This window comes from Canis lupus, chromosome 16, assembly GCF_011100685.1.
Source record: "Canis lupus familiaris isolate Mischka breed German Shepherd chromosome 16, alternate assembly UU_Cfam_GSD_1.0, whole genome shotgun sequence".
NCBI classification, from domain to species: Eukaryota; Metazoa; Chordata; class Mammalia; order Carnivora; family Canidae; genus Canis; species Canis lupus.
Window position 1 is genome coordinate 46,747,294 of NC_049237.1, and position 18,447 is coordinate 46,765,740.

An 18,447-nucleotide genomic window follows, 5' to 3' on the forward strand; every position below is an offset into this window, starting at 1 on the left:
ATGTAGCCATACACAGGGGAACGTAGAAATAAAATGTGGTATATTCACTGAAAGCATTCATTCCAAAGACAGTGAAAAAGAATGAACTACAGCTACATGCATTGATGTAGATAAATCTAAAAATCACAGCTTTGATTAAGAGCACTTGCAGAATACATACCAGATATCATTTATGTAAAGTTTAGAACCATACAGTAATTAGTACATTATTTAGGAAATTATCAAAGTAGATCGATTTTCTGGGAAAAGGGTTGTAAGTCTTGTGGGTTTGACACAAGTCAAAAAAGTGGTTTATTGCTGGGGGGAATGATAATGATTTATTTTCTAATCCAGTGGTGAGTAAATGGGTGTTCCTTTTTTTTTTTTTTTAAAGAGAGAGTTGGAGGGAGAGGCAGAGGGAGAGAGAGAGAGAATCTTAAGCACAGGACACCTTGGTGGCTCAGTGGTTGGGAGTCTGCCTTTGGCCCAGGTTGTGATCCCCGGGGTCCCAGGATGGAGTCCCACATGGGGCTCCCTGCATGGAGCCTGCTTCCCCCTCTGCCTATATCTCTGCCTCTTTCTCTGTCTCTCGTGAGAGAGACAATAAACAAATAAAATCTTAAAAAAAATTCTTCAGCAGACTCCATGTCCAGTGCGGAGCTGTTCCAAGGCTCAATCTCCAGACCCTGCAATCATGAGCTGAGCCTGAAATCACCAGGCAGAGGCTTCACAGACCCAGCCACCCAGGCACCCCATGGGGGTTTCCTTTTATTCTTGCATTATATGTATTATATTCCTTTGTATGCATGAAATAGGTCATAACTTTTTATTGTGTTAAAATACACACAACATGAAATTTGGCATTTTGACCACCGTCAACTCCACTTTAGCAGCACTACTTAAGTATGTTCACGTGAGGCAGCCGCCCACCACGACCCATCTGCAGAACCCTTTCATCATCCCCAACTGTGCTTTTGCCATCACATCCATCCAAGAAATCAGTGCCAATCTCAACGTCATGCATGAAGTTTTTGCTCTGCTTTTTTTCTAAGGGTTGTATCGTTTTCAAGTTTGGGTCTTTGATCCATTTTTAGTTCATTTTTGTTTATGGTGTGGTAAGGGCTCAACATTTATTCTCTTAAAGATTTATTTATTTTTAAAGATTTATTTATTTATTCATGACAAACACAGAGAGAGGCAGAAGCAGGCTCCGTGCAGGGAGCAGGATGCAGATGCCGGGACCACGGGCCTGAGCCAAAGGCAGATGCTCAGCCACTGAGCCACGCAGGCGTCCCATGGGCCCAACATTCCTTTGCAGAATAATACATTTTTAAACCCAAAGAAAAGAATAGAATATTAGCTCCAGAAGGGGCCCTCCGCATCTATAACGAGGAAACTGGATCAGAGGTGAAATAGCACGCCCCGCTCAGAGCAAGCCAGGCTGGTGCAGGGCCGCGGCGGAGCCACACCGCGCCCTGCGGCCAACGCCTCGCTCCACTGCGCGGGAGCCTTAGCGCCTGCGCGATACGATCGTCCCCGAAGGAGGCCCCGCCCTCTTCTCAGCTGCGGCCCCGCCCCCTCCCCGCCCCGTGGGCGGGGCCACGCGGCTCCGGAGCCTCGGAAACCAGCGCGGCCCGCGGGGGTGGGAGGAAAAGCCCGGCAAATGCAGACGGCTCAGGGACCAAACATCAGCGGCTGTTTGTAAGGTGCGGACTCCAGCTTCCCCGCTATTCCAGGCCGGGTTTTCCCTCGCGCTCCGGGGCGGGGAGGAGCCCCGCGCCCGCTCTAGCTCCCAGGTCCGGGGAGGGGCGTGGAGCGCGGGGGTGGGGGGCGGGCCCTCGGCGAGCGTGCGCGGCCCTGATTGGCTGCTCGGAGCGGCGCGGGGTTTGGCGGGGAGTTTGAGTGGCCGGTTGCGCGCGGGAAGCGGTGGCCGCGGATGGCGTCGTCGTGGCGGGTGCGGACCCCGGAGCGGGGCAGGTAAGCCCCGCGGCCCCCGTGGGGGACGCGCACGGGGACAGGCTCTATCTCCGTCCTGTCCTGCAGGGTCGGTGCCGCTCGGGGCTGTTCGCGCTGCGCAGCGAGGCTCCCTGGCCCGGCCACCGTGCAGCTCGCCCGCGGCCTCGGTCCGTAAAATGGAAATAATCCGAGCGCGTAGGGTTGCGGCGGGGCGCGGAGGAGTGAGGGCCCAAAACTGCCTGGAGCGGGGGAAAGAAGGTTAGCTAAGGTGAGCTTTACGTGCGTGGGCGTGGCCTAAAGCCGGCTCAAAATATTTTGTAACAAAATACCCAGCGGGAGCTCCTTTGGTACCTGCTGCTTGCCAGACGGTACATTTTAGCAAAGTTGCACTCGGGCTGCTAGTCAGTGGTCTTATTTTCAAAACCCTGCTGTTTGGGTAACGTGGACCTTAAAGCGGAACCAAACCTCCAGCTGGGGGACCTGGCCGCCGCTTGTTATTTTTTAAAAGGGGCGCTCCAGGATGGGCCAAGCAGTTGGGTTTTCTGTTGATCACAAAGGGCATGCATTGAGTGCTCGCTTCGGCTGCGCATATACTAAAATATTTAAATATAGGCTGCCAGACTGCTCCCTCAAACTTCATTTTTTTTTAAAATAATTTATTTATTTATGATAGTCACACAGAGAGAGAGAGAGGCAGAGACACAGGCAGAGGGAGAAGCAGGCTCCATGCACCGGGAACCCGACGTGGGATTCGATTCGGGGTCCCCAGGATCGCGCCCTGGGCCAAAGGCAGGCGCCAAACCGCTGCGCCACCCAGGGACCCCCCAAATTTCATTTTTAATGGGTTCATTGACACCTGTCGGCTGGCTGTGTCTAGAGCGTAGCCTAACGCCCTGTGGGCTCCTGGCTGGAAGGGGGCTTGGCTTGCTGTGGTTGGTGCACAAGGTCACGCAGACATGCAGGAGTTCCTCCTGGGCCCTGGGAAGACTGGAGAAGGGGGCATTTGTAAGTGAGCCAACTGGGGAAGGTGAGGCAGGCAGAGCGCAGGGGAGAGGCTGGAGCAGGGCAGAGCAGCCAGGTAGAATAAACTGAGACTAGGCTCCTGTGGCTGGTGGGGAAGAAGGGAAGATCTCCCAAGGAGGGGAGGAGAATCGGGAAGGAATGCGGGAGCCCGGAACATCACCTGCCTCGAGTTAAGCTTATTCTGGTAGGCCAGGTAGTGTTTGTTTCTCTCCCCCTACTGCCGCTCTCCTGTTTCTCTCCCCATCTCAACATCTATATGCGGGTGCATATACAGATCACATTCCTGCCTTGGAGACTCCTGAAATCTGTTCATCCACCCCCCGCCACCCCCCCCACCAAAAAAAAAAACCACACTGGTGCACTTACACCAAAAATCTTACACATGGTATCACAGAGGTTTCCAAAGATGGAAACCTCACCTTGCTCCTCTTCAATATAAGGTAAGGAGGAAACCTGACCTTTTCTTAAGCACAGAGGAGGCAGGAGGCAGTGGAGAGGAGGATAAGAAGTTTTGCAATCTGGTTTCTAGTCCTGTTACTTGGCTGTGTGACCATCGATCGGTCACTTTTTGGAACCCTAGAATCATAAAATGAATACCTGTTCTGACTTCTTTGGAGCTGAGAATCCAGTAAAGCGATGTTTTGTTTTTAAGATTTTACTTATTTACGAGAGAGAGAGGCGCAGAGGGAGAAGCAGTCTCCATGCAGGGAGCCTGACGTGGGACTTGATCCCGGGACTCTAGGATCATATCCTGGGCCAAGGGCAGGCACTAAACCACTGAGCCACCCAGGGATCCCTAAAGCTGTGGTTCTTAAGGTGTGGTTCGCTTGCAGTTGTTACAATGCAAAGTCTCAGGCAGCCCAGGTTTAGCGCTACCTTCAGCCCAGGGCCTGATCCTAGAGACCTGGGATCGAGTCCCACGTCGGACTTCCTGCATGGAGCCTGCTTCTCCCTCTGCCTGTGTCTCTGCCTCTTTCTCTCTCTGTGTCTCTCATGAATAAATAAATAAAATCTTTGGGGAAAAAAAGAATGCAAAGTCTTGGACCCTCTCCCTGGTTTACTGAATCAGAAACTCTGGGGGGCTGGGGCCACGCACTGTTTGAAGCCCTCCAGGTGATTCCGATGCCTGAAATTTCAGAACCACTGCTCTAAGGAGTTCAGCTTTTTTTTTTTTTTTTAAGATTTATTTATTTATTCATAAGAGACATACAGAGGCAGACACACAGGCAGAGGGAGAAGCAGGCTCCCTGCAGGGACTCAGTCCCGGGACCTCGAGATCACACCCTGAGCCAAAGGCAGAAGCTCAACCACTGAGCCACCAAGGTGTCCCAGGAATTCAGCGTTTTTGTTTGTGATTCACAGTAATGACATTTTACATCACTGTTCATAAGTTTATACTACACATGTATAGTACAATGACCAGTGCAATCTTCTATTCTTTTGTATTTCCTTTTTGAAAACGCAGGAAAAAAATTTTTTTAAGGATATTATGGGGCAATGGATGAAATTTGGATGCGGACTGTAGATTATATAATCCCATCAGTGTTAATTTTCTTAATTTGGAAATTGTACCGTGACTATGCAATATAATGTTCTGTTTCTTAGAGTCACACTGAATTATTTAGGGGTAAAGGTGCACTTCGTCTCTAGTTTACACGTACACATAGAAAGCATAGGAGACAAAATGTAAATAATTGGTGAATCTGGGCAAAGGATATGCAGGATGTTCTTACGCTTGTACTTTCTCTGTAGGTTTTAAATTCTATCAAATAAAAACGTTACTCAAATATGATGCAGACATACTAAACTGATTTTGCCATTCACAAGTGGGTGCTTGTGTGACGTGTAAAGTCAGGGCAGGGGGAGGAGCAGAGGCAGAGGGAGAAGCAGACTCCCTGCAGAGCAGGAAGCCCAATGGGGGGGGGGGGCTCGTTCCTGGGATCCTGGGCTCATGACCTGAGCCAAAGGGCCAAAGGCAGACGCTTAACCGACTGAGCCACCCAGGTGCCCCTTAGTCACTGTTTTCACATCTTGTTTACTTTAAGCTCGAAGATACACGACTCTATCGTTTTATCCTAATGCCCAGTGGAGGGGCATGAGGGGGTGGAAAGAGGGAAGCTCTGGATTTGAACTGACGCGCATTTTAATGCAGGTTTCTCCTCCTTGGCCCTATGCTACTTTGGCCAAATATACGTCTGCAACACGGGACTCACGCCTACCTGGTAGGACTGTTAGAGCTAAGTGAGAAAACGTACTTGCGAGAGCCAGGTGCCGACGGAACAGGTGCAGGTGCTTCATAAATGCCAGCGTGCCTCCCTTTTGCTCAGTTCTGCAGCAACTGTCAGTCATTGCTGTTGACTTGTCCACAGGGGCAAGGACACCAGCAGGATTAAGAGTATCTGCGTCCCTGAAGGAGAGAGATGTGTGATTTTGTACACTGCTGATGTGATCTAACCTGTAAAAACTATCCTGTGAGACACAGGTGCTGTTTTCTAAAAGGACTTTGCCAGAAGCTGACTTTCACTGGGTGTGTGCTATTCATGCAACGATCGAGGAATATAATTTGGGGAAAAAAATGCTTAGAAAGGGTTGCCAAGTTATGGTGTTTCCCCAGTTATTTTAAATATTTCCCCTTGTGTGTGTTTTTGTTCTTTAATAGTGTGAGATCTTCAGAGAACACTGTAAGAAGAACACATGCCACAAAAGATGTAAGTTATCTTTGTATTTTAATGTGATTATCTCATAATTGATGATACAAAATATAACATACCTTTCCTGGGAAGCTTCGAATCTTGTAGATTTCGCTTGGGAAACTCAGTGTTTTATTGTGATGAAAAGCATATTCCTTTTCCTTCCACCTTTGACCACTGTTAACATTTTAAATCTTTTTTTTTCTGGGCCTAGGTTTTTTTTTTTTTTTTTTTCCTCTTTTCATTTGGATAGTTGATGTCTTATAAAAGTGTACAACTCTGTTTTGCTCTTTTCACTTAACCACTTCTCCATTTGTTTTTAATAGTTTTATGAGTTCGTGCTATTCATTTAGTCCATATTATAGTTTCTCTTTAGGGTCTTAAATGGATTTTTTTGTGTTTTTCTTTTTTTTTTTTTTTAAGAATTTTATTTATTTATCCATGAGAGAGAAAGAAAGAGGCAGAGACACAGGCAGAGGGAGAAACAGGCTCCATGCAGGGAGCCTGATGTGGGACTCGATCCGGGGTCCCCAGGATCACATCCTGGGCTGAAGGCAGCGCTCAATCGCTGAGCCACCCGGGCTGCCCTAAATAAATGTATGCTAAGGGACGCCTGGGTGGCTCAGCAGTTGAGCATCTGCCTTCGGCTCAGGGCGTGATCCTGGGGTCCTGGGATCGAGTCCCACGTTGGGCTCCTCACAGGGAGCCTGCTTCTCCCTCTGCCTGCGTCTCTGCCTTTCTCTCTCTGTCTCTCGTGAATAAATAAATAAAATCTAAAAAAAAAAAAATATGTTAAGGGCAGGTACATTTCTTCAGCCGTCTGTGTAGCTCATTTCAAATTATTTTCCAGTAGCTTGTCCACTTGGCAGTGGAAACCCACGTTAATGATGTCTGAGAGTGGCCACTTTCAGGGTGCAGGGGGTCGGGGGTTTTGTCTGCCCCCGCCCTGCCCTCCTGCCTTACGTACTCTCTCTGCACCTGCTGCCCTAACCCCTGCCCCTGCCTTCAGAGGGTGGCTCTCATCCTGTGGGAGGCCTGGGACCCCCCCCTGCAGGGTTGGGTTCGGCTCTGGGCTCCCACCCCAGCCGTAGCTTGCTTGTTCTGTGGGTGGGTGTCTCTCAGCAGTCTGCCCTGGGTGGCTAAAATCCTGCGTACCTGGCATGGGTTTCTCTAGTTCTTCGGCCCTGCTCCCAGCCTGCACTGGCCGAAGTCCCCAGTTCCCGGGGTGGACTGCTTAGCTTTCCCGATCTCTCAGAGGCCCGTTTGCCTCAGGGAGGATGGAGGGTCGGTCAGCTACTCTTCTCTGGCATTCCACTCAGGTTTATTCCGCCTCCTTTATGTCTTCCAGAATTTCCTCGTATTTTCTTACCTGTCAATGGCACCCTTCCACATTTTCCAGAGTTATGATGGACATTTTTCTCATTTTGTGGAGGTTTTGCTCTATTCATGGGTATTTGAGGTAGCAAACTTCATGGGGCTTGTTACTGTATTAAATCATAAACCCTTGTCTCTCCTTTGGTTGAGAGAGTTTTTACCTCTGTGTATCCTTATGAACTTCCAGGTAGATGGACATATTTCTGGGGAGAGGGCCCAGAGCGTTCCGAGATCAGGAGTCAGCAAACTATGGTCCATGGACCAAATCTAACCTGCCCCGTGTTTGTACAACCCTGTGAGCGAAGAATGATCTTCACAATTTTATTTTTATTTTCTTTTTAAAGATTTTATTTATTCATGAGAGACAGAGGCAGAGACACAGGCCGAGGGAGAAGCAGGCTCCGTGCAGGGAGCCCGATGCGGGACTCGGTCCCAGGACCCCAGGATCATGCCCTGGGCCGAAGGCAGAGCCTCAACTGCTGAGCCACCCAGGTGTCCCGATTTTCACATTTTTAAATGGTTGAAGTAAAATAAGAATATCTCATGATCAGGGAAAAGGATTCAAATTTCCGTACTCATAAAGTTTTATTGCAATACAGCTGTGTTTATTCTTTCTGCCTTGTCACCATCTGCTGTCAGACCGTTGAGTAGTTGGAACAGACGAAAAGCCTAGGACATTTACTCTCTGTCCCCTTAGCATAAAGGTTGCCAGTTCCTCCCTTCATTTGTCAAAGGGGGTCTGTGTCCCTCTGACCGTCCCCCCAGAAGTTGTTAAGGATCACTTCTTTAGGCAGCAGTGACACGGGAGTGCTCGGCTCTTGTCTCACAGAGTCGAAGACTGAATCTCGCCGACAGCAGAGCCAAGTGATTGAGGTTTATTAAGCAGAGTTACAGAGAACGAGCTCAAAAGTGAGAGGGGTCCCTCAAAAATGAGAGGGGTCCCGCCAGGGTTGGGATTTAGGGCTTTAATGGTTGTTTTTTATAGGAAACTGCCCAGGGAACTTGGTAAATGTCTTGTAGGTGTAGGTGGATTTGTGAATATCATGTCTATATTTAAAACAAACCTGGTGGACTTGTAACAAACAAGATGTTTTTTGGTAAATATGAGCACAAAGTGTTCCTTGTCCCGGGTTAATATTTTCTCAACATTTCTCTGCATCTGGGGCTTCTGTGATTACTTAGTAGCCATTCAGGAGGGATACTCCCTAACCTTTGGGAGCTAGGGAGCCAGGTGTTTTTTTTTTTTTTCTTTCTGATTTTATGGTCTTATCTCTGTTTTCTTAAGATGGGTAGGAGCCTGACTCTGGGGCCTTTCCCTTATCTTTCCCTGCCTAGCCCCATCCGCCCCTCTCTTGTTCCTACATCAGGATTATCCTTGCTAACTAAATCAGCTTCGTAATGTTCCTTTTTGCTATAGCCAATTCAATGACTTTGACTTTATTTGCCTTTAGAAAACTGGCCCAAAACAGAAACCCACTGATGTGTTTGATTTTCCGGATAATTCTGGTGTCTTCAGCATCAACAGGCTGGGTGAAAATGAGAAGGATGACGAACCTTATGACGTCTTTGGTTAGTATTTTAAATCCTCATCCTAAAAGCTTTTGGCCCGTTACTAATAAAAATACGGGAATATCTCCACATATAAAAATCTGTTGTCTGCATGTGACTCTAGTGTTCCGGGTAGTACTTGGTAATTTGGCTTAATTTTTCCCACTTATAGTTACATTGGAACTAAGAACTCTTATTAACACGTATCAAGGTAGAACTCTTCTAGTAGCTTTTGTCCACAAGCCAGTCCTGTTGGACACCTGTTCTGGTGCTCTGTTAACAAGAAGGATATGAACTCTATTTCTCACTGCATACCACCAATAGAGTCCTTCAGTAAGGGGCTTTAATTTAGGGAGAAGAAGAGGGGCATTTTTCCCTTTTTTTTAATACACTGAGGCAGAGGTTGCTTCAGGAGAGCACAGGGAGAGCTTCACTTGGGTTCCTTGGAGTGTAAGGAAAACAGGGCTGCGACCCGGTTGAACAGGTGTATGTGAGTTGTCCAAATGGGACCACTTCTGTCCGTGTCACTGGCCACTCCAGAGACCAAAAATGAACAGAAGGTGCCAGGTGCCCCCACATTTAGATCAGCAGTGATCAGATATTTTTGTTGGAATAAGTTTTAAGGGCAATTTTGAACACCTGTACCCTCTCACACATTTTTAATTCAGGGTCTAATATTTTCTAATCCAATCTTCTGTTAATAAAAGAATATTGTTTTATAAGATGAAAAGTAATCATTACCAGAATACATCTTTTGTTATGGCTTGATTAAATTTTTTAATTACTTAAGGGAAATTTAAATGTAAAAGATTGAATTCAAAAGAAACCATGTAACTTTTTACTTTTATATCTTATTATTATTTTTTTTTTTAGAGAGGGAGAAGTGGGGGAGAGGGAGAGAGAATCTTCAGCAGGCTCCACACCCAGCATGGGGCTTGATCTTACAACCCTGAGATCATGACCTGAGCTGAAATCATGAGTCAGATGCCTAACCGACTGAGCCACCTGGGCACCCCCACATAATTTTTTTAATTGGGATGTAGTTCAATTATCAAAAATTTCCCTATATTCAAGTATACAATTCAATAGTACTGTCATGTGGTCACAGAATTGTACAGCCATCACCATTGTGTATTCCAGAAACTTCTAGTTACCTCAGCAAGGAATTCTGTATCCATTAACAATCACTCCCTACCCCTCCTCCCCTCCAGCCTCTGGCAACCATACACCTACTTCCTGACTCTGGGTGTGCCTGTTGTATAAATGGAGTCATACACTCTTCATTTGTGACTCACTTCTTTCATTCAGCATAGTGTTTTTAAGGTCTGTCTGTATTGTAGTGAGTGTCAGTATGTCATTCCTAAAAATGTTCTATTTATTTATTTAAAAGATTTTATTTATTTACTCATGAGAGACACAGGCAGAGGGAGAAGCAAGCTCCCTGAGGGGAGCCTGATGTGGCACTCGATCCCAAGACTCTGGGATCGTACCCTGAGCCACCCAGGCACCCCTCCTGAAAATGTTTTAGCTCAATAATCTGTTGTTGAATATACCTCATTTTGTTCTCCATTCATCAGTTGATGTCTACTTGGGTTGTTTCCACTTTGGGGCCAGTGTGAGTGAACCACCCCCCACCCAGCAATGCATGAGGTTCCTGATTCCTCGCAGCTTGGTCAGCTCTTGTAATCACCTGACTTTTTGATTCTGGCCATGAGTGTGAAGTGGATTCGCAATTGTGTTTGTGTGATAACATATACATAATCATAAAATTAACCTTTTTTTTTTTTTTTTTTTTTTTTTTTTTTTTATGATAGGCACACAGTGAGAGAGAGAGAGGCAGAGACACAGGCAGAGGGAGAAGCAGGCTCCATGCACCGGGAGCCCGATGTGGGATTCGATCCCGGGTCTCCAGGATCGCGCCCTGGGCCAAAGGCAGGCGCCAAACCGCTGCGCCACCCAGGGATCCCCTAAAATTAACCATTTTGACCATTTTTAAAAGTATAGTTCTGTGGTATCAGTACATTCACGCTGTCATGCAGCTGCCCTCACCACCCACATCCACAACCTTCCCATTTCCCCCCAACTGAGAGTCTTTGCCCGTTGGACAATAGCTCTTTGTTCTTCACACCCCACAGCTCAACTTTTTCTAGAACCTTAACTACTCTAGTGAGATACTTATATGAGAGGATCCCTCCAGTATTTTTCTAGTCGTGTCTTTTTTTTATCACTTAGCAGTATGTCTCTAAAGTCTATCCTTGTTGTAGCAAGTGTCTGAATTTACTTTTGAAAAGTGAATAATATTCCATCCTCTGTGTATATCTGTTTATGTGTCAATGGACACTGCTTCTACCTTTTGATGATGGTGAGTAATGCTGCCGTAAACACGGGCACACCAACATCTGAGTCCCTGCTTTCACTTCTTCGGGGTCCATATACAGAAGTAGAGTTGTTGGATCATATGTGCACTTTTTTGAGGCCTTGCCATGCCATTTCCCACAGAGGCTGCAACATTTGTGTGACGTTTCCATTAGCAATACACATGGGTTCCAGTTTTCCCACATCCTCACTTCGTTTTCCTGTTTTTGTTGTTGTTGTTTTTGTTTTTTTTTTTTTTTTTTTTTTGATGATAGCCAGCCCAATGAATGTGAAATGGTACTTCATTGTGGTTTTGAATTGTATTTCCCCAGTGGCTAATGATGTCGAACATCCTTTTGTGTGCTTATGGGCCATTTATATATCTTTTAGGAGCTATCTATTCAGATCATGTATCTATTTTTAAGTTGGATTATATATCTTATTAAAATTGGGTTCTCGGGATGCCTGGGTAGCTCAGCAGTTGAGTGTCTGCTTTTGGCTCAGGGTATGTGATCCCAGGTCCAAGGATCAAGTCTCACTTTGGGTGCCCTGAGAGGAGCCTGCTGCTCTCTGTCTCTCATGAATGAATAGATCAAATCTTAAATAAAATTGGGTTCTCTCTTTATATGAGAGTCTGGTTTGGATGACTGGTTACACATGGAGGTTCAGGATTGGTTTCTTTCTCTTTTATTCTTTGTTGTTTGCAGTAGTAAATAAATTCCTTTGCCTAGTTGAGGGCACCGCAGAGCCATTAGCTTAAAAATCAGGCATTGATAGGTTCATTGCTTAAGCAGCTGTTATTTGCACACATGTGTTTTAAATCTACACGCCATGCTAAAATTTGAGCCTGAACAAATGGGAGCTTGGCCCCAGGAACAGCAGTTTCCTGGCTGCCCCCTCCCTCCCCTAAGCTCTCCCAGCATGCGGGCAGCTGGCCCTGGCCCTGGGGTGCTGAGGTCCCTTTTGACCTGAGCAGGTACAAGAGTGTTCTTTATCCTGAGTCCTGTCTGTGTCTTTCCCAGCAGTGGTCTCTTAAGGAGAGCCGTGATGCTCCATCAGGTGGGGACAGAGAATGTCAGCCTCCCTATTTAGATTTCTTTTAGCTCATTAAAAAAATTTCCATATAGTACATAAGTACAGTAATACAGGTCATAACTGTTAAATGTTCACGTATTTACTAGTGAAACGGTATAAATTTCTCATTGCGAGCTCAAAAACATTTGGGAGGTAAGTAGCCTCTGTAATCGTTAGAAATTAAAACCGAGGGGATCCCTGGGTGGGCTTGGCGGTTTAGTGCCTGCCTTTGGCCCAGGGCGCGATCCTGGAGTCCCAGGATCGAATCCCACGTCGGGCTCCCTGCGTGGAGCCTGCTTCTCCCTCATCCTATGTCTCTGCCTCTCTCTCTCTCTTGCTGTGTCTATCATGAGTAAATAAAACATTAAACAAAAAAGAAAGTAATTAAAACTGAGATTGCCATTGAAAAGGAACAAATGTAAATACTGCCCAAGCTGCCAGCTTTTAAAGTTGTACTTAAAAAAAAAAAAAAAAAAAAATCTTTCGTAGATCCTCCTTTACACAGCACTGCTATCTACGCTGATGAAGAAGAATTCTCCAGACACTGCGGGTCATCCAGCCCTTTGAATCCTCAAGGAAAAGAAGCAAAGAAAAGGTATGGTTATATTTTAAGCTGTCACTTATTGGTGGCCAGTTGGATTTCTGAGAAGCTTTTTAAATATAAGCTTATAAAACTAAAGCTTTTTAAAGATCTTTGGAGCCAACTTAGGTTTTTTTCCTCCAGAGAACTGTACAGAAAAACTTGTTTTCAAAAATTAACATTATGTATAATAACTATTTATAGGTATGAGTTTCTAGGGAAAAAACAGTCCTGAGGATGTAATTACAGCAGGATGACTGTAGTTTGTACTGTGTTGTGTGTTGAAAGTTGCTAAGAGAGTAGATCTTAACAGTTCTCGTCACAAGAAAAACAAATTTTGTAGCTCCGTCTGGTGATGTTAAAGATTTCTTGTGGAGATCATTTGGAGTATATACAGGTAACAGAGCATTATGTTGTACACTTGAGACTAACATGTCAATTATACCTCAATTATAAAAGTCCAATTTAGTCTAAAAAGCCCTGTAGTAATTTTAATTGACAACTGATTATTCTCGGAAACATGCCTGTGAAGGTGGTTTAGCTTTGAGTTAGGGAAGGAGGGAGAAGCTTTTGTTTTTTAAGTTTTTATGTTAATTGCAGTCACCGGGTTCGGGTTCTCTTCACAAGTGCACTACGTAATCCCACCACCTACTTCGTCCATCCTGGCACTGCCCTCCTCTCTGGTGACCGTCAGTTTGTTCTGTGTATTTGGGAGTGTTTCTTGGTTTGCCTCTTGCTCTTTTTTTTTTTCTTTGCTCCTTTGTTTTGTTTCTTAAATTCCAAATATGAACAGAATCATATGGTATTTGTCTTTCTCTAACTGACTTCACTTAGCATAATACTCTCTAGCTCCATCCATGTCATTGCAAATGGCAAGTTTCCATTCCTTTCGATGGCTAACATTCTGTTGTGTTTGTGTGTGTGTGTGTATATATATATTTATATATATACACATATATTTATGTACACACATGAAATGTTTACGTGTATACACTTAAATATATATGCACTTGAAATGTCTATTCGAGTCTTCTCCCCATTTTTTAATTGGATCATTTGGCTTTTGGGTGTTGAGTTTTATAAGTTCTTTTTTTTTAATTTAAGAAATAAATGTTTTTTAAAGGTTTTATTTGTTAACACGAGCAAGGGGAGAGGGAGAGGGAAAAGCCAGCTCCCCGCTGAGCAGGGAGTTTGATGTGGGGCTTGATCCCAGGACCCTGGGATCATGACCCAAGCCGAAGGCAGACAATTAACCAACTGAACCACCCAGGCACGCCTCATAAGTTCTTTATATGTTTTAGATATTAACCCTTTATCATATATGTCATTTGCAAATATCTTCTCCCATTCCAAAGGTTGACTTTTAATTTTGTTGATTTGTTTCCTTTGCTGTGCAGAAACTTTTCATCTTGATAAAGTCCCAATAGTTTATTTTTGCTTTTGTTTCCCTTGCCACAGGAGATGTACCTAGTAAGAAGTTGCTATGGCCACTGTTAAAGAAGTTACTCCCTGTGTTGTTCTTTAGAATTTTGATGGCTTCAGGTCTCATTTAGGTCTTTCATCCATTTTGAATTCATTTTGGTGTATGGTGTTAGAAAATGGTCCAGTTTCATTCTTTTGCATGTTAGCTGTCCGGTTTTTCCAACACCATTTGTTGAGGAGACTATCCTTTTCCCATTGGATATTCTTTCCTGGTTTGTCAAAAATTAATTGATCATATAATTATGGGTTTATTTCTGGGTTTTCTGTTCTGTTCTGTGGAGCTGTGTGTTCGTTTTTGTGCCAGTACCATACTGTTTAGATGACTGCAGCTTTGTTCTAGAACTTGAAGCCCGGAATTGTGATGTTTCTAGCTTTGCTTTCCTTTTTCGAGATTGCTTTGACTATTCAAGGTCTTTGGGGTTCGTACAAATTTTAAGATTGCCTTTTCTAGTTCTATGAAAACTGCTCTTGGTATTTTGATTGGGGACTGCATCAAATATGTAGATTGCTCTGGGTAGTGTAGACATTTTAACAATATGTGTTCTTCCAATCAATGAGCTTGGAATGCTTTTCCATTCATCTTCAATTTCTTTCATCAGTGTTTTATAGTTTTTAGAGCACAGGTCTTCCACTTCTTTGGTTAGGTTTATTCCTAGGTATCTTATTATTTTTGGTGCAACTGTAAACAGAATTGATTCCTTAATTTCTCTTTCTGCTGCTTCATTCTTGGTATATAGAAATGCAACAGATTGCTGTACCTTGACTTTGTATCCTGTGACTTTATTGAATTTATCAGTTCTAGCAGTTTTTTGGTGGAGTCTTTAAGGTTTTCTAAATATAGTATCATGTCATCTGCAAATGGTGAAAGCTTTACTTCTTCCTTACCAATTTGGATTTCTTTGTTTCTTCTTGTCTGATTGCTGTGGCTCGGACTTCCAGTACTGTGTTAAATGAAAGCTGTGAGAATGGACATCCTTTTCTTGTTTCTGATTTTAGGGCAGAAGCTCTCAGTGTTTCCCCATTAAGGACCATGTTAGCTGTGAGTTTTTCATATATGGCTTTGTTATGTTGAGCTATATTCCCTCTAAACCCAGTTTGTTGAGGGTTTTTATCATGACTGGATGTTGTACTTTGTCAAATGCTTTTTCTGCATCTATTGAAATGATCACGTGGTTCTTTTCCTTTCTCTTATTGACATGAGGTATCACCTTGATTGATTTGCAGATACTGAATCACCCTTGGAACCCAGGCATGCATCCCACTTGATTGTGGTGAATGATTTTTTTTTTTTTAATGTGCTATTGGATTCAGTTTGCAGTACTTTGTTGAGGATTTTCATCAGTAATATCGGCCTGTAGTTTTCTATTTTTGTAGTGTCTTTATCTGGCTCTGGTATTATATTAGGGTCGTGCTGGCCTCAAAGAATGAATTTGAAAGTTTTCCTTCCATTTCTGTTTTTTTGGAATAGTTTAAAAAGAACACGATTCTATGAATTTGCCTATTTTAGATACTTCATTTGCCTAGAACACCACTTGGCACCTGGTAGGTGTTCAATGAATGTTTGAATTCATTCTTGCAGCGTAAGTGTAGTGCCATGGTTAAGGTGACTGGCCCACAACCTAGTGTGTGTTGTGCTGGTTCATATCCTTGCTATGCCACTTCTAAAGTATTTGACCTTGGGCAAGACCTTTCACTTCCAAATTCCTTCATCTGGAAAGTGAAATAATAATATAGTCTGTATTATATGATTCTTTTAAGATAAATTGATCTTAAGTTCTTAAAACTAAAACTGGTTTGGCACACAGTAACCTTTCAAATGGTAGCTTTCTAGTATTTGTATTTCTCAGCATTTGTTGAGCACCAACTACATACCAGGCACTGTGTTAGGCTTTGGATGGATGTACAATAATAACTGAGAATGGACATAATCCTTTTCCTCCTGAAGCTTATGGAGCTGTAGATATTAATGAAGAATCCTTGATGAACCTCGTGGGAAAGGGTGTGACACTGTGATGGGAATTAGGTTGGTGGAATGAAGTGAGGAACGAACATTCTGTGCAGATGAATGGCAGGCAGAGGGGAACTGCGATGGGAGGGACAGAGGGAGTCCTGTGGGACTGGAAGGAGTCTGTGAGATGACTCAGTAAATAGACTGAAGAGGGGAGCACACTGCAAGGTGGTTATCCTTTGTCATGATTGGTAGAGACTGCTAGCTGCCTGCCCCAGGGTGTTCCCCTTCTTAGTGATAGGGTGTTCAGTTTTAGCTGAGCCCGTGGCTGTCTCAGAATGAAGAAAGCACCTCCTGGTTTCTCCTGCAGCTAAAGTGTCTTTACATCATGGCCAAAGAAGCATCTGCAGCTTCTCTAAGTGTCTTCATCGGGAAGATTCTTTGCTCCTTCCTTCTTCCTTATGGTGGGAATGGGGTGTGACAGTGGAAGCTTGAGCAGCCAGTGTGGACCATGAGGCAGTGTCCTGAGAAAGTGGAGCAGTAAGATGGATGCAATCTGGGTCCCTGGTCGTGGTGGGATTGTGCAGATTTCCATGAATTATCTCTCAAGTTTTATCAAGAGGGAAATAAAGTGTCTTGTTTAAACCATTTGGGAGGTGTGTCTTCTACTATCTGTAGCCACACCTAACCCCATCTTTTATACCTGGTAAGGAGTTTTGTCATTAAGCTCCACAGTTAGAGAATTTTAAGCAAGAGTGGTGTGGCCTGGTCTGCATTTAAAAACTATCCCTCTGACTGCTGTGTGGAAAATGGATTTGAGAGAGGCAGGGGTGGGCTGGAGAAGACCAGTTTGGAGGCTGTTTCAGTAGCCTAGGGCCGGGAGGACGAGGGTGATTGTGACAGAGAGGGAAAAGCAAAGGAGTTTAAGAAATAGGACGTTAATCAGTGGGTGTAGTGATGGGGGTTGGCTCCAGGAGGCTGGGGAGGAGCTGCGGTCTGTATGCGAGGGTCAGTGATCCTGCCTCGGACCAAGCTGGGGTTGCTAGAAGACTGAGTAACCCTGGTCATCGTGAGGCGATGGCAAGCATGGTGCAGAGATGTCAGAGTCCAGGGTCATGTACTTGGGTCAGGAGCCCCAAGGGAGAGGCCTGAGCTGGAGTTCAGGCTGAAGTTTGGCTCTCGGTGGTAGGGCGCCGGGGGCACTGGGAGAGCTCGCGGGGAGGCTGCAGCCTGGGAACAGCAAGGCCCGGGACAGGGGCAGGGGCACCGCTTGCAGACCCACCTGTGCGGGAGGAGGTAGGAGCTTGCAAAGGAGAGGAGAAAGGGAGCTCGGGGTGCAGGGAGGAAGCTAGGCCCGTGTGCAGCAGAGGGAGTGCGTGTGCCTGTGCGCTGGGGGGTGGGCAGGAGGGTCCGATGCTAGTGAGGGAAGGGCGGGCGGGGTGTGCATCGTATTTAACCACGTGGACGTTCTTGGCCATCTTGGGTTTGAGGGCGTGAGAAGCCCAAATAAGAGACATTATTTGGGTAAGCTCGGGTCTGTATGTGGGTGTAGAGGCTGCACTGGGGAGAGACGATCCCAGGACTCAGGGAGGCTCCAGCATCTAGGCCCCAGCTCCTCCCCAGGGACCTCTGGGTCTTTGCTCTTCGCCTCTCAGCCTCTTGACATGCCCGGTCCTGCAGCTCTCCTCGCCCCCCGCCCCCGGTACTGCTCTCCTGGCCTTACCCAGATGGCACTGCCCCCCCCCCCGAGGCTGGTGGTCTTGCCCAGCCTTTCTTTGGGGCCCGTATCCTGCAGACTGGCCTTAGGCCCCCAGATGCCCAGGGGCAGCCTGGATTCGGCAAAACCAAGCTGCATCCTTTTCTGTCTCACCCGGTGTCAGCAAGCTCCTGTGGTGTCCTTAGCTTAGGGGTCCTGCTGTCACCTGGGAGGCGTTCCTGGTCTGTTCTCAGTCCAGTCTGATTTGTCGGCCTTTGGCGACCCAGAGAGTCCACGTTTTTCTCTCCATACCCCTGCCATGGCCCAGGCCCTGCTCCTCCCACCAGGATTGCTGCAGCAGCACCCACCTGCTGGCCCTTGTCTCCCGGATGGCTCTCTCCCACTGGCCCATGCACCCCCCCGCCCCCCAGGCCGATCTTCCCGAACTGCTGGTCTGCTCTCTCTACTATGCCTGCCACCTTCCACGGGCTCCCCGTGATCTGGGTGCGTGGTGGAGAAAGCCTGTGCCAGTCCCCATAAGTACACTGAGGCAGAATTAGAATGGAAGAGGCTTATTAGTAGATATTTCCATGAAAGTTGAAGGTGCAAGAATCAGGACAGGGCAGAGATGGCCTCAGAGTGTGGTGGGGCCGACCCACGGGCAGCTGCGCAGCAGAGCGCGCTGGGTCCTGGAGCCCTGGGTGGGCAGCAATGGCCAGGCCCTGTCCACTCTTCAGCCTTC

General features: G+C 45.9%; 1 protein-coding gene across 1 annotated transcript in view; it reads left to right on the top strand.

Moving 5' to 3' along the window:
* The first annotated feature begins 1,845 nt into the window (after positions 1 to 1,845).
* CENPU (centromere protein U) overlaps positions 1,846 to 18,447 on the top strand; it is a 36,715-nt gene continuing 20,113 nt past the window's right edge. The window contains exons 1-4 of the mRNA XM_038560411.1: positions 1,846 to 1,956; positions 5,618 to 5,666; positions 8,474 to 8,591; positions 12,489 to 12,594. Of these exons, the coding sequence (XP_038416339.1) occupies positions 1,916 to 1,956; positions 5,618 to 5,666; positions 8,474 to 8,591; positions 12,489 to 12,594 (314 nt within the window). The 5' untranslated portion in view covers positions 1,846 to 1,915. The remainder of the gene's footprint in view (positions 1,957 to 5,617; positions 5,667 to 8,473; positions 8,592 to 12,488; positions 12,595 to 18,447) is intronic.